Source organism: Drosophila albomicans, chromosome 2R (genome assembly GCF_009650485.2).
Source record: "Drosophila albomicans strain 15112-1751.03 chromosome 2R, ASM965048v2, whole genome shotgun sequence".
Lineage (NCBI taxonomy): Eukaryota > Metazoa > Arthropoda > Insecta > Diptera > Drosophilidae > Drosophila > Drosophila albomicans.
In genome coordinates, this window is record NC_047631.2 from 12198198 (window position 1) to 12214781 (window position 16584).

Here is a 16584-nt window from a genome sequence, read left to right on the forward strand (position 1 = left end):
AACTGTGTCTGTGTGTGTGTCTGTGTGTGTGTCTGGCTGTTATGTCAAAACTGCAAATTGAATCACACTTTTTACACACACAGACACTCACACACAGTTTCACACACACACATGCTTGCATGTCAATGTCCGCTGCTGACTTTGCATAATTTCGTCTGCTTCTTCAAACTTCCAAGCGTTTTGGCACTATTTCTATACCCTGCATTCAAGTAACGCAACCAATAGGATGAGCATAAATAGTGAAATAGAAATAAGGAATCGAATGATATGTGCAATATGTTGTGACTAGGCTTCCATGTTTAATTGTCCATTTAAATGCTATTTCCAAAACTAAGTTCAAATGTCAAAAAATGTTCAATATGAAAAATATTTATTATCAATAATTAATTTGACAATTTAAGAAAAAATGCATATTCAATTATTCATATTACAATAAATTATAAGATATTTCAATAATAAAAAAACGAAATTTGATATTATGGTAATTATAAATTCATTAATTAACTTTCCCAGAGAGTAACGAACTTTCTTTAAAGCTCATATTATAGAAAATGTAAAAATATTTGAATAATAAATAATAACAAAATAGAGAACATATTAAGCTTACTAAACAAAATACATAACAAAATTTTGGTTGAATATGTATTTTGGAAAATGTTTAACTATTATAATAATAAAGAAGGAAATTCATTGTGAAAGTAATTATGAATTCAATAACAATTTGGTCGCCAAAAATAACTTCATTTCTTTAATAATTTCATTATGCATTTTATTAGTGTTTATGAATGAAGAAAATAAAATAGTTATTAAATTTGGATCGGAATCGAGCTGCAAATATTGCTTCTTAAATGTATTGTAGTAGGCAAACGCTTCTCAATGTTTATTATTTGTACTCAAATTAAAGAGTATCTTTAGTACATTACTTTTAGCTAAACTCTTCGTTTTTGTTTTTAGTTTTCTTATTTTTATTTTCTGCTTCTCTTTTTTTTTCTGTAGCCCATCTCTAGGGCTGAGTCAGCAGTAAAAGTTGCACATGCCTCTACGTATTGGTGACTGGTGTCGGTGTCGCTGTCCTCTCTCACACTGCATGCATGCATGCAGCATGTGTGGCGTGTATGTTTGCGACTTTCAGTCTGTGTGTGTAACAGGATGTGTTATGCAACTGAAACAAAGGCAAATTTATGTGTTAGTCCACTGACTTTCAGCGCCTGCCAGTTGTGAGCCAAGTCGACAGACTGTCTGTGAGTCAAACCGACCGTACAAACGCCTGACTGACTCACTGAACGAACGAACGAACGAACGACTGAACAATCTTTCAGAGAGAGCCTGCAGCGTCAGGTTAAATGGAATTTATGTCCTTTAAGGCGATGTCCGCCTGCTTCGTGCTCATCTGGGGTTCTGTTTGTGCTGGCTCCTTGAAACAATTACCACATTACTGGGTACTTCCAACGTCTCCTTCTCTCGCACTCTTTGCAAATTTTCATTTGCTTCTTTGCTTTTAGTTTGCATTTCTCTGATTTGCATGTTCAGTTCAGCTTGTAAAATGTCTCCTCTATCCCCAGCTGTCTGCAGTCTTCCCCTCCCCCTCCTCGTCTTACATCCCTGCAACGTCCTGAGGAGAAGCCAGTGGCTTACAATCAAAGCCTTTACATTTTTCTTTAATTACGCCCTCGAGTCAAATTAAAAGCAAATGATAGCACTGATACCCACACACAATAAACAGCTGAGACAAGTACTTGTCTTTTTGCTGCTGCCTTCCTTCTTTGCGTTTTCGCCTCTTCTTCTTTCTCCATTTGCCATTTGCGGCTTGCTGAGTTTTCCAGCTTCACAGTTTTCACAGTTTACTTAGCCAAATCAAAGCAGCTCTCAAGAAAATTATTTTCGAGCAAAGTCGAGGCAAGGCAAGTTGTCAGCCACCAACGGCTACTTCCACAATCCCAGCGATTCTATCAATTGTCAACTGACCACAGGGAATGATTGTAAAATCTAAGAAAAGCCAGAGAAATCGCTCTTAATAAATGAGACTGTAAAATTAGAAGTTAAAAGATTCTTATTACTTTATTTTCTAAATATATATATTTGATAGTTCAATACTATATTTCAAGCACAAACTGATTTAAGTTAAATATTTGTATCAAAATAGTAATAGTATGTGGGAAAAAAGAATATAAATAATCGATTAGTTAATGAATTCTAGGAAGAGTAAGAAATAATTTGTGAGCTCTAAAGAGATTCTATAAATGCTAAGGCTCACATCTGTCAACCCACAACACAATCCTTTGCCTCATTGCTAATTACTTCAACATGCGATGACAAGGCGCAGCACTCTCATTGCTCCTTCCAATGGCATTACTTGTCATCTCTCTACATTGCTATCTGTTAGAGGCACATGAGAAGAACGGAACGTCGAGTGCTCGTAATTAAAATAAAAATCCACTAAAAAGGAATAAAAATCATCGCCTTGCCAACAGGCAACGGCATGGAGCAAGAAGAGCTTGTTGTTGTTGTTGGGGCGGCGGGCGAATGAAACACGTGTGCCTGGCTGTGGCTGTTGCTACCCCCAAGGGGCAAGGAAGTTGCATAATTCATGCAACCGCTGCCAACAATAACAAGCTGCTGCAGTGCACCCAAGGGACGGGGGCGGCGGGTGGAGGACCAAAAGGGGTGCAAGCAACTGGGTATGCAATCAAAATTATTATAATTGCGACGCGTTCGCCATTGTGCGACAACAATGACTTCCGCTTCCGTGCTGAAATTTGCTTGTCCGTCTCTCCAGTCTCTGTGTCTCTCGGTCTGTCTATCTGTCCTGCTCGTTATTCGTTTCCATTGTTGTTGCTGTTGCTGTCTGCATGTACGATGCCTGCATCTGCATTGTTTTTAGGCAGCCCGTACAACAATAAAGTCAGCTGCCTCAGAGTGTTGCAGCCTGACTGGCTGGTCATGGGAGGCAAGAAGACAGGGAGGCAGGGAGACAGCAGTTGACGCGACACATTAAGTGCCTGCAAAAGACGCGCGACAAAAGTGAACAACGCCCGAGGTAAGGTGCTGTTTCTGGGGAGTGGTTGATGCTCGACTTTTCTGCTACAGACAACGCTCGCTAACGTGCTCAAGTGCTGAATGGGGCAGGCGAAGATGGTGTCAACTGGGGAAAAGCATAAAGTAATTTCACTTGAAGCGTATGAATGCGAAAAACAGCAAAAACCAGTCTTAGTTTGGACCATGCTCAACACTGAGTTACCCTGTTGGCAGCTTAAGCTTTGCTTCCACACAAATTCTCTGCCAAAGGCTGAAAGCACTTTGTAAATAATTTCGAACACAATCAGGCAAAGTGTCTAGCTGTCAATAGAGTCGTTTATTATGCAATTAAAAGGCAGAGTTTGTCGAGTGGTCTCTGATTAGCTGTAGAAAATGACATAACCTTTTGAGCTGCTCGACAGGCCGATAATCTTCAATTACTTTCACACACACATACACTTTCATACATACACGGCACGCTCATATCCAATCAATCAAGTACGCCCAAATAAATACCAAAATGAAAAGTCAAACTTGAAAGCAAAGCAAAGCTAAGCCTCTGGAACTTTGGCCTCCGTCTTGACACGCAGCTAATGACATAATTCGATTTGTATTAGGGAGAGAAATATTTGCTTTACGATATTATTATGTTTATCACCAACGAAACTTTGGCTACTAAGTGCATTAATTTGAGACAAGTATGGCAAGCACTTCTCCAGCTTTCTCGCTTTCCCTATAGAGTTCAATTTAATCAGTTTAATTAATAGAAGTTGTTATACAAAGCCAACAAAGTTGTGTGCCAACTGAAGCATAGAAATTGGCCCTCAAATAGCCTGCCATTGTTTGTGTGGCCATTGCACGATTGAGTTTTAGTGAATGGCAGCGCTGATTGTTGCAACACTCGAACGTGCCACATATGTATCAATATACTCTCCTGCTGTATAATAGGCTTACTTTATGCCAGCCGCAATCTCGACTTGCGACACGCGTTTAATTGCTGCATCAGATATCAAATGTCGAGTGTGCCTGCCAGCTAACCAACCAGCCAGCCAGAGCCTAGCTCAGCTTATCAGATATATATTTTAATTAATTGTTATTACGCTTATCTGTCATGCTGATCCTCTGCTCCACCTCCAACTCCAGACCAACGCGTTGGCATGTTAGCTATGCTTCATGTTGTTGGCCTTTTTAATTGTTACGCATACGCCAGGTGAACCGAGCGTCGCCGTGGCATGGCTCCAAGCCAAAGCCCCTTTTGCATATTAATGTCGACACGCCCCGCAAGAGGGCGAAGTTTACCACACCGTGTGTGTGTGTGTGTGTGTGAGTGTGTGTGTGTTAGCTATTTGCTGTGCTTTGCGTGCTTTTGACACTGGCTTTTCCGCCACAAAGCTGTCGCCATCCAATTTCGTTTCGTTGTCGCATTTTCACTGATTAAATATGCGTCCATATTTCATTCTCTGCTGCTGTTGCTGCCTTTGACTGCTCCTGCTGTTGGCATTTCTGGGCCACTGTAAGTCACCTGGCTGCCAGGCTGCCAGGCTGCCACTTAAACTGTTGACTGCACTCGCTAATCGAAAGTAAATACAACTTTTCGGTCAAACTCGAGTGCCATAGAAATATAATACACACATTACATAGAAACCAGAGCCCAGTGATTCAAAGTGGCCACTTCAGAGCTTTATGAACTCACACACACACACATACATATAGTGCTCTTTGAAGTGCGACACTTGGATAAAAATATTACAATACCAGCGAGCACAATACAATAAATCAACGAGCCATGCTCTACAAATAAATGCATAAATTTCGAGGGTCAAACGGGGCGAGAATTGTGGCAGGGAAAACTGAGACCGTTACAGTCCATTTCGCGCGTTCACTCAATGAGCTATGAAAATATGAAAAATAAAAGTAAAATATTACATCCCGCCTGACTGACTGACAATAATACTTGAGTTGAGGTCAGTCGAGGGATGGAGATGTCGCCAAAGTTAGTGTCAATTTACAAAGCGCTGTTGAAAATCAAATGCGACACATGAAGTCGTCACACCTCCCCCAACTAGATATATAATTGCCACACACACACACACGTCTCGACGAGTGGCAGCGTTAATAAATCTACTTTGGGCGCACATTACGTATACGCACTATTGAAGCAAACACTTCAGTCAACTTAATGTGCGCACAATGGCAGTCAAAGCAAGCGTGAGCGAAGCTGAGCTTATGAAATAATAACAACACTCACACATCGATTTAGCCTTACAATGGAGACACGAATTGGGTTCGGCTTCGGTTTTGGATTGGGGATTTATTTGGGAAGGAGGAGAGATGCAAAGCCAAGGCGAAGAAATCTGTTGAATATCAAATAACAATCACTTGGTAAGCTAAATATATCATTATGCTTAAGTAGGTGGCAGGATAACTGGCTGAAGGCAGCTGCCAGGATAACGCAAGCAACCCATTTGAGCTTAACACACACATACACACACACACAGACATACACATGCTCACTCAAGGACCTCGCAGCGGTGTCAGGCTCTAGCAACCTAAACGTTTTGCGCGTTTGCTTTGCTGATGTTTCGTGTTGCTGCTGTCGAAGATATTGTCGTTGTTGTTGTTGTTATTTCTTTTGTTGTTTGGGCGTGTCTGGCTCGCCTTTTTTGTGTAGAGCAAACGAGTATTCCCTGTTATAATCCCCATGGCTTGCATGTTTGCTTAGCACCTACTCAGCGTATGTGTTGCGTCAATGCCAACGGGGGGAAGCAACATTATCCGCCACCCCCCTCTCCATTAAGTGAGAGAGCAGCTGCGCCTTCTTCTGCTCGACTGTTGCTCCTGCTTTCTGTGATACGGGAGTTATAAATTTGAAAATTTACAAATCATCGTCCATATTTGATTTGCATACATTCTTTTTTTTTTATTTCTGCCAATACCTCTTGAATATCTCATGTGTCGCATGTGTGCGTGTGTGTATGTGTGACGCTGGCGGATTTGCAGCAATGTGAGCTCGTTTATATTTCGCAGAATTGCACAAGAGATTCACAAATTGCTTTCATTGATTGCCGACAAAGCAACGCCACTCGAAAGGTAGTCTCCAAATGGGGGAATAGCTAACGTGCCTAGGCCACCAAGGGAGCCCATCGACAGTGTGAATTCGCACTGGGAATTGCCTTAAATTGTCTGTGCTGTGCTGTTGAGAGCATCGCAACACGCTGCGTATGAGTAACGTATTGTCCTTCGACAAACACTTTGGCCAGCTATTTTATTGCTGACCAGAGACAGGCGCAATTGACCCGCTTCTGGCTTGCCTTGCCTTGCCGTGCCGTGATGCAATGCCATGCTGCTGTTTGTTGCATGCCGCGGACGTCTACGGGAAATTATTACACAGCTATGCATCATCCAAAGTAAACACAGCCGCCGCCGTGGAGCGGCCCTTGACAAAGTGTGCGTCTGACATGTCGAAAAGCGAGAGAGATAGAGACGAAGCTCAGCTCAGGAAAACGCAGGACAGATGGGAAAATGTATTTAAAAAGAAAGGAGCGCAAAGTATTTAAGCTCTAAACAATTGAAAATAAATAAAAAAAAAAATAGCAGAAAAAAAATGTGTATAGATAAAAAAGAGACAGACGAGAAACCATGACGGACATGCTCCTAGAGTAATTGTTATCCTTGCTAGCTGTGCGCAGGCACGTCGAGCACTCGAAAGCGAAGCGGGTTGCAGAGACTAAGCGCACGGGACGAGCACATTCCACTCGAAGCACAAACGCCACTTGAGCGTGGCAAGCGCGCGGGGCCAGCTGCAACAACAGCAACAAGAACGGCAACAGAAAGCTGTAAGCAGCACTCAGCGGCACGCACTTGAATCTACAGCAACAACAACAACAACAACAAGAGCAACAGCAGCTAAAACTGCAATCGCAGCTGGAGTTGTTGCTGAAACTGAAGCTGTGGCTGCCTCCATCACTTCGCTCTCCTCCCTGCCACCCACTCAATGTTTATTTGTTTCCGTTTTTTTGGGGGTAGCTGCCACAGTTGCCGCTCTTTTACTTTGGCGAGTTTGCATTTCGTTGGGGACTTTATTTATTTTTAATATTTTTATTTGCATAACGCAAATAGGCATTTCGCCTGCCTTTGTTGTTGGCACTCTGCTTATTTATTTGTCTGCGGCTTTTACTCAGCAAATCTTTACATTACAATGTCTTTCAATTAAGTTGCGCCATGTTAGAAAAACAGCGCAACAGTGCAAACGAAACAACAACGAGAATTCAACGCACAACTTCTTCAATCAAAACGAGACAAAACTCAGTCAAGGCTGAAATTTGTGTATCTTTATAAAAGATTTTCGTAAAAATGTCTGTTAAACTTGTAATATTTTCCATAGAATTAATAGCATCTTTAGACGAGTGCTACTTCCTCAACCCTCTCAAATAGAAAAGCATTTCATGTGCGCTCTTAAAGCAAATTGCCCCAACAGCAGGCATTGTCTCATCCCATAGCCAAAGTGAAATCACTGCTGCCATTTGAAAGATATATAGCACCCCTATATAGCTTCAGCACATTAGACGGCAAGCTGTTGTTGGGCTTGAGAAGTCATACGTTCCCATTGTCCTAGCAGAAATGGCACATCTCATTTCAGCTAAACTGGAGCATGCGACTGTGCAATAAAAAGTCTTAGGTATTATGCATCCAGCTGGGGAATTCTATTTCTTACTCAGCTATAGACTTTAGCATTGAATAAAAGTTTTTATTAAAGACTTAAGAAGTTCTGTAGTTATTTCTAAATTTAATAAAGCTTCCAATAAATAATAAACAACTTTTTCTGCCTATAGTTATTACGAAATATTTTGCGAAACAATTTTAGAGCTTAGGAAAATGCAAATTTATCCAAAATCTCTAAAATAGTTATATGAAACTAAAACACACAAATATTATATGCTGATCAAGATTTCAATAAAGAACTTATTATTATTTGAATTACAAATTTATATTTGATTTAAATATGGATATTGAATCGAAACATCAAATTCATTCATTTTAAAAAAGCAATCTCTACAGTATTTGTATTTCATTTATTTAAAATTTAGTAAATGTCAATAGAAACTCAAATTGAATCGAAGAAAATTCGAATGCTTAAGAATAGATTTGTAAGCTGCAGCAAATTGTGGCAGAAAGTTGCAGTTGCAAGTGGCATAAATCAAATGCCAACTGCATTGGCAACAACATGTCAGCTGGACACTATTTGGATCGAATGCCAAATTGAAAAAGCCTTTAAACCTCGGTGGGAAGAATTCGTCATGCGTTGGGTTCGTTGCAGCAATAGCCACAGGCGGGGGAGGCATGGAGGGGAAAGGGGGCGGAAAGGAGAAGGCTGCAATGCCGCATCGTAATTGAAATACAAAGCGAATTTATACACGAAATGCGATAAAACGCAAACAGAGCGAAAGGCTGCAATAACAAAGCGAGAGTCGAGGGAGGCAACTGGTTGCCGGGGGGAAGCGGAAGTGTGGTAAAGAGAAAGAGAGAGAGAGAGAGAGTAGAGAGAATGGGCAGAAAAACGTTTACAACAACGGGAAGATGAAATAAAGCATCAAAGTGGCAATCACGCCAATCACGCGTAATAAATCATTGCGTGAGAGTATGCGTGAATGTGTGTGCGTGTGTGTGAATGAATGAGAGTGTGTGAGAGTGTGTGGTTGTTTGGGTGCTAGCATGTCAAAAATGATGGCAACTCGGCAGCTAACGGCGGTCACGTGTTGTCAGCACACGAAACGATGCCAGCTTATACAACACGCACACACACACACGTACACGTAGTGACACATACATACACACGTAGACGCACGCACACAGGCGCAATCGCGCATACACAATGACGCATGAGAACGTTTGTTTATACTTGTTTATTGGCCATATATAAACGGAAGTTGGCAAGCCAGGTAACTTGGCCAAGGAAATCAGACCGCATAAAGCAAAAGTGCGCTCGATGTCAAAGCTACAGAGCAGAGGAAAGAGTGAAGTTAACTCAATGGACAATATTATGTAAAACATGCATTTAAAGCTAACTCATAGTTGCCTTTAGCTTTAGTAATTTAGACACCTTAAGAGCCTTTTCAGTTTGTGCTTGAAGTTTAGCTTTAGCTTTGGATTTAGCTGCAGCATCTCAGTTTCCGCATCATTAAGAAGATGCTCACCTCTCGAACTGAAAGTACTCTCCGCCACTCCCCTTAGCTCTCCACTCACACACTCACTCCCTCGAAGTCAGAGTGAACCCACCTGCTTTTATCGTGCGCAAGCAGCGCGTGTAATTTCCACCTGTAATTGGTGTAATTGAGTGCAAGAGCGAAGAAAATATTCAACATGCCAGCAATTAACATAAATTCTGTGCCAGCGCCAAGCACCTACCAGATATAGAGAGAAAAACTCTTGTAACTGACGACAATTTGATACACTTTTCACGATGCGCACTTGAGTAAAAAATGTTAAGTAAAATAAAGAAACTACAATGAGTTTGTTCCATTTATTGAATTGTTGAATTAAAGCTTAAAAGCTTAAAATACAGTTTCCTTAATAGGTATCTTATTAGCTATGAAAGTAAAAATATGGTCACCAATTCTATATTCTTATTACGACCACGTTAGTATGAATCCAAACTCTTGCCAGCGTAACATATTCACCAAAAAAACTTGCCCATCCTTAGCAAGGACATGCAGTTGCGTAGATAAAATAAAAGGCAGCCAAATGATAATGAAGCACCCATATAGAGCAGAGTATGCTACAAAGATAACCAAATGGTTGTTGGAGCACTGCCTTCTCGTGGCGACTTCTCTTGATAATTGCCCGCGTGCGTGACAAATGCAGGACGCGATGCGCGATATTAAAAAATATAGCATACTTACATGCGCAGAACTCGAGATGGGAGGCAACGAAACGAGTAAGAAAAAACGGGTTCTGCTTGTTTATGATGCTGTGCAGCAATGTCAACTCGCAGCTGATTAACAAGCTTGCTCGATAAGCAACTCGAAAGCAGGGAGAGAAATTTTAAAAAGCAACGGTTCCACTTTTAATGAATCTCTCTTCAAAAAAATATAGTTGCTCATGCTTGTTATCTTTTTCTCTCTTTCCAGGAATCGAGTGTTTTCAGCGATTTTCGGAACAACCCACATACACTGAGGTGAACCCGCACGAGGATGCCTTGCTCACATGCAAAGTGATCGATCAGCGCGGCACGTGCTCCTGGCAAAAGGATAACAAGGTAATCATACAATTCGATGTTGTTCATAATTGTATTCATTTCACATGCTTCGACTTTGCTGTTTTGCAGTCTATAAATTTCTCTAGCAAACTTTCACTCGTAGAGGTAACTGAAAGTCATTTCAGATGCTAGACGCGTACTGTGGTTCAATTAAGTGCTGTTTTGACTGCCTGACTGTAGCAAACACATACACATGCACACACACATACACACATGTGCCAGCCAAAAGTAATTTACGCTCTGCGAGCCAATAATGCGAGTTGAGCTGATGAAACACAACGCTGGTGCTATGACCTTTGACTTGGCAAGTCTGGTATTTTGATAGGCTCGCTGGACAGCGTTTCTTTGCCCGCCAGGACTTGCTTTGATTAGGCCATGTGTTTGGCCCGAAGTTTTAATCGAAAGTGCGTGACAGCATGACTATAAGCAAATGCTTAGGGCGCGATACACAGTGAGAAAACAAACGAAATATAATTATGCAATAGATCTGAATAGAAAAGAAAAACGAAAAAAATTTGAAGATGTAGACAAACATTTTTCGCAGAGCAATGTTCACTTTTCCTTTCTGTCTATGCCACGTAAATTAATTAACATGCTGTTGCAAATAAGCAAACATTGCGTATATTTTTGCTGTGTACCTTTGAGCTCGACATGGAAAGAACATTATACAGGATACAGGTGCAAGTCCAAAAATTGAACCAGAGATTTGCATTATTTTACTTGTATAGAGAAGAGAAGAGAGAACGACGAGCGTTAAGAAAAAGGCTCATATCCTGGCTATTTGCATGAACGCACTATGGAATTTCATTTTATTGCAAAGGCCTGCAAATAAGGTGAATGTGAAACGTACGAGCTGTGAGATAGAACCCAATTAACTTGCTTTGTTCTCTGGTCACCTCAACACACACACACACGTAGTTGTTTCTTTAAACAAACAAATTTGAGTTGTTTCAAAGGTTGTCCCTAGTGTGTGTTCATTGACTGAAGCCAATCGACTTCCTCTGTAGTGTGTTAATTTGCATGCGTTGAAAATGGTCTTTCGATTTATTATGTGATGACCCACAAAGAGTGAGAGAGAGCGAAAGATGTCCAAGGCATCGATCCAAGGCTTGTGCGAAGGACACTTGGCCTGTCACTTGACAGATGATTTGGCTGGCTGCTTGCTATTCATGACATTTGTATGCGTTTGTGGCATAACTTTTATTTACCCCAAAGCTCTACAGTTCCCGTTTGTCTCCTTTTGTGTGTGGTTCTTATTATTGCTTATGGTTGTTATGCAAAATCAAATGCACGCCGAGAGTGGGGTACTTGCATGACAAAAATCACAAAGCATCTGAAAATGTTCTTTTTCATATGCTGCACATCGCTGAATTGCATTGCAGAGCATCGCTTCGATATACTTAAATGTTTATATTGTATGTGTGTGTGTATCCAGGACTAAGGAGGAGAGCTCCACTATTCGCAACACAAAACACATACGTTCTTTTGGCCAAGAAGAACATTTGCATGCATCGAATGTCCTTCTCCATCTGCATGAGAAACTCTTGAGCGAGGGTGGTCCAAAGAGTTGTGGTTTCTTTTACAAAAATTAGCTGACAACTACACAATTCTCCTTCACCTTGTTTACACAATAAATGAGAGATGTTTGGAAAGAACTCTGTTATGGCTTTCATTACATACTTTCCAAAAGCAATACACATTTTGTATATTCAGTTAATAGAGTTCCAACGTTCTCTTTTTGAAGCTAGATTTAAAAAATATTTAGTCAATTTTAAAGCATAATTCCTTACTACTTTTAAAGCCACCTTCGTGGTGTCCCCAGCATACACATAGCTGCTGCTCTTGTTGTTTGGCTTTCATTTAAAATTCTACTTATTTTTGCATATTTATGCCAATTGTTGTTGTTTATGTTTGCTTTTTAAACTAACTTCCCCATTTTCATTCAGTATGCCGTTTGTATAGTTTTCCACATATTTCTCCGTATAGTTATCATAAGTAGACAATTTCCCAGCATGTGTGTTGGTCCCCAAATGTGAAGAGACTTGCATTTCAATTGAGGCTTAGTTTGCTCGCCCAATGCCCAGACACACAGAACATAAATACTTATGCTAAATGCAAATTAAGAGACACATTTCCAAGCCAGTTGATAGCTCACATCCATTAGCAAACAGACAGAGCAGAGAAAAATATAAGAACTCATATTAGTTATAGGTAAAAGTTTACTTTTGCTGGCATGAATATCTCAATTCAAAAGCAATTTAAGAAAGCTTAATTTGAGTTTAGCAATTTCACAATAAAAAGTTAAATATTACAATAAAACCATTTAACTGAAGTGCAAGTATTGACTTTATTTTTAAATCAAATAATGTCAATCTATATTAAAGATTTCAATACATTTTTACACCTTTTCTCTGCACAAATGTATTGAATATACTTTTCAATCATTCACTGTAGCAAACAATGACAGTGGCAAATATAGAAATTATGTCGATTGGAAACGATTTGGCTGCTTTTGATGGCGGTGAACACTCGATCCACCACAAACATTGCCACACAAACAAACTGAGAGACAACACAATATTCGTTGGCTTTCGAAATTGTTATTCCGACAGTTGCACGTATCGAACATGTCTTTATTGTATTTCCAAGTACACACACACGCACGCACACAGAAATATGACAGTTGCTTAACCCGGGGTCAGAGTCAGAGTATTGGTAACTGAAGCTGACCAGACGATGGTTGCCCAGAGATAACACACACAAAACTGTCGAAACTAAAATGAAATAATATTTAAAATATATTGCTCTCACATGGCATTGCCCTTAGCTAATATGGAATTTAAATATGAGGCTGTTATGCAATTTACTGCGGCATCTTTTACGATCTCTGAATGAGAATTGTTTGTGGTGAATGCCATTGGGACCACTTAAAGTTCCATCAAATATTTTCATGTTAGAACATGCCTAGGCGATGCCCTGTAAACTAAATTATTTAAAATGTATTGACAAGCCGAACAAAAATTTAAAGAGTTGTAAAAAATGCGTAGCAATTATTAATGATACAAACAAACATAGATATAAATAACTTGAATGAAATGTAATTTATACATTGCAAAATATTTTTATACCCGCTACCCATAGGGTAGAAGGGTATTATAACTTTGTGCCGGCAGGAAATGTATGTAACAGGTAGAAGGAGGCATCTCCGACCCTATAAAGTATATATATTCTTGATCAGCGTCAACAGCCGAGACGATCTAGCCATGTCCGTCTGTCCGTCTGTGTGTCTGTCCGTCTGTCCGTCTGTCCGTCCGTCCGTATGAACACCTAGATCTCAGAGACTATAAGAGATAGAGCTATAATTTTTTTTCGACAGCATTTGTTATGTTTGCACGCAGATCAAGTTTGTTTCAAATTTTTGCCACGCCCACTTCCGCCCCCGCAAATCAAAAAAATCAAATAACAAGCGTAATTGTAAAGCTAGAATTGCGAATTTTGGTATATATAATAACTACTATAGTAGTTATGATTCCTGAAAATTTGGTTGCGATCAGATAAAAATTGTCGAAGTTATTAAAGAAATACTTTTGTATGGGCAAAACGCCTACTTACTAGGGGTCTAATTTGCTTTGGCCGACAATCTGGTATATTGTGCCGTCTATGGTATATTTTGAATGGTGTACTATATCGATATACCAAATATACCATTTGGTATATTTTTAGTATTTTTAGTATATTTGGTATATTTTTTATAATAATACCCCAAAATATATTTTTAGTATTTTTGTAGTATAATTGGTATGTTTTGAGAATAATACCGCAACATATATTGCTTTTATTCAAAATGGGTAGCGGGTATCTCACAGTCGAGCACACTCGACTGTAGCTTTCTTACTTGTTTTTCAGAAATTTATTAAATGTCATGTTTGATTTGTTTCTTAAAACAATTTTCATAATATAAAATCTTGACATTGCTCTCTTGGTAATCAGATGCCAAAATACAAACAATATTTTTTCTTCGTTACTCAACAATCACATTTGTCTTCAACTAAGCTTCTAATCTTGCTTATTTAGAGCATTAGAGACACGTCCTTTAACCTCTTTGGGTTATCGATGTAATCAAATTTGTTTGGCAATCTCTTTGTTGCACCTGATAGACAAGGGAGCTGGTCAAGTGACCTTTGTGTAAACGGAATGTAGTGCTTAAATGAATTGAACCCATTAAAAGATGTGCAGACAATTTAAGGGTTAAATTGAGACTAAACTAATGCCGATTGAAGGCGTGGCAAGGAAATGGCAATTAAGTAGCCCAGGGGAACGGTGTCACGTTGGGACATGCGGCAGACTGTGTGGCGGCAGGACATAAATACTTAAATGGCAACGATGGCCACGCTCAAAGATCACTAATTGTAATTTAATTTCCAATTAGCAAACAAACTAATGCCAATTTAGAAAGAGCAGCAACAGCAGTAGCAGCAGCAATAACAACAGCAGGACAACGAGTCCTGTAAGTGGAGTTAAACGACACGTAGTTGAAAATGGCAGTAGAGCAGAGCAGAACAGAGAGTCAAGGGCAGAATGCAAGGGGAATCGAAACGTGGGCGGACAGTGCCCATTCAATAGAATAGTCGAACTCTGTTGGCTCGATTTCTCTCTCTCTGTCTGTCTGTCTGTCGAACTGTCTGTGTCTGTCTCTGTCTGTGTGTGTGATGTGCGGCAAGTGTGTGCGTGCGGCAAATCGTAGACGAAATTATACGGCTGACTACATCGAAAAGTTAAACATGCTAAACATGTCGTTTGCCAGGTCCGCCCGCTCCATTTCAACGCCATCCCCATGAACATCATCATCATCATCAACATCGTGATGATCATCATTGTGGCTGTCATCTGCTCTCCATTGTTTCAACAGCTGTGCTAATGCAACACATTTCCCATACTCTTCTCTATGATTCACAGCCTGTGGGCATCTATCCGAAGAAATACGAATGGGCCGCACGTCCGTTCAGCAGCAATGGCGTCTTACATCTCGATCTACATCCGCCACCGCCCATGCAAATCGCCGGCGACTGCTCCCTGTGGATACGCTCGGCCACGCTGGACTTCGACGACGGCCTGTGGGAGTGTCAAGTGACGGCTAGTGAGTTTACCACACAGGATGCGCTGACTAGTCAACCGGTGCGATTGGTAGTACGTGGTAAGTGTTATCTTTTGGCCACACAAAACGTAGAAAAAACAAATCAATTTTGTATGCATAGAAAATTCGCCAACGTTGCGTATGATTAATTTTTCGGCTGTTAGTCGAAGCAACCAGTAGCTCTGATTTATAAATGCCAACTGCTGGTTGGTGTGACTTGCATGTGTTCGGTGAGGGGACCGGGGGGAAGACCAATGCATAACAAATAAAGCAGGTGCTTCAGTTGGGGATTTAATTAAATTTTGTGTGCTAAGCTTGGCGAGTCGCAATGATGACATTTATTGCGGACCACAAAAACCGTATAACTAATCTGTATGTGTGTGTGTTTGTGTCATTTCACTTTGCTTGCCACTTGCAGTGGCGCCACAACGTCCACGTCTCGAGTATGAGGGCGCACCGTTGCCGCCAGGACACAACATCACGGTCGACGCCGGCGCCGTGGCGACAGTCAAATGCGCCTCACATTATGGTAATCCGCCTGCAACGCTCAGATGGTATTTGGGTAAGTGCTTTCATGCTGCAGTTGTTATCCTTTGATTGCTCTTGTTATCCACCATACACACAACTCTCACATTCACATTCACATCCCCATCCACAATCGCATTCACATTCACATCAACCTCTGACATTGTCGTGTTAATTAATTTCAACGATTTGATGTGCCTTCGTTGTTGTTGTCGTCGTCTCCTTCTCTGAACAGGCGACCAGGAAATCTCACCCATACACCCCCAAGTGAATGCCACCGAGCCGGATAACACACGCACCTGGTCGGCTACCTCAGTGGTCCAAGTACCCGCCATCCGTGAGCGACATGGTGATACACTCCGCTGCATTGCCTACCACGATAACTACGAGGCCAAATCCATACCAGTCGAGGCGCGCATGGATATCAAATGTAAGTACATTTCAAAAGAATTTTTAAATGGTAATGTGGTTGAAACAAGAAAGGTTCGGGGAAGAACAACTATATTAGTTCCTTTAGTTAGTTTGTTAGTAACCAAAGAAATTCGTAGTAAACTAGAGTCGAGGAAATGCCAAAATATATTGTGAATTTTTCTGTATTTTCAATTCATAGTATGATTAGTAATTGTTTGCGTAACTCTGTATTAATAGAAATAAA

The 16584-nt window shown here is 40.6% G+C and overlaps 1 protein-coding gene across 4 annotated transcripts in view; it reads left to right on the plus strand.

Moving 5' to 3' along the window:
* The window catches only part of LOC117574839 (hemicentin-2), a 137859-nt gene that overhangs the window by 80896 nt on the left and 40379 nt on the right, over positions 1-16584 (plus strand). For all 4 annotated transcript variants that reach the window (XM_052007820.1, XM_052007821.1, XM_052007823.1 and 1 more), the window contains exons 3-6: positions 10143-10270; positions 15227-15464; positions 15823-15966; positions 16165-16359. In XM_052007820.1, coding sequence (XP_051863780.1) covers positions 10143-10270; positions 15227-15464; positions 15823-15966; positions 16165-16359 — 705 coding nt within the window. The remainder of the gene's footprint in view (positions 1-10142; positions 10271-15226; positions 15465-15822; positions 15967-16164; positions 16360-16584) is intronic.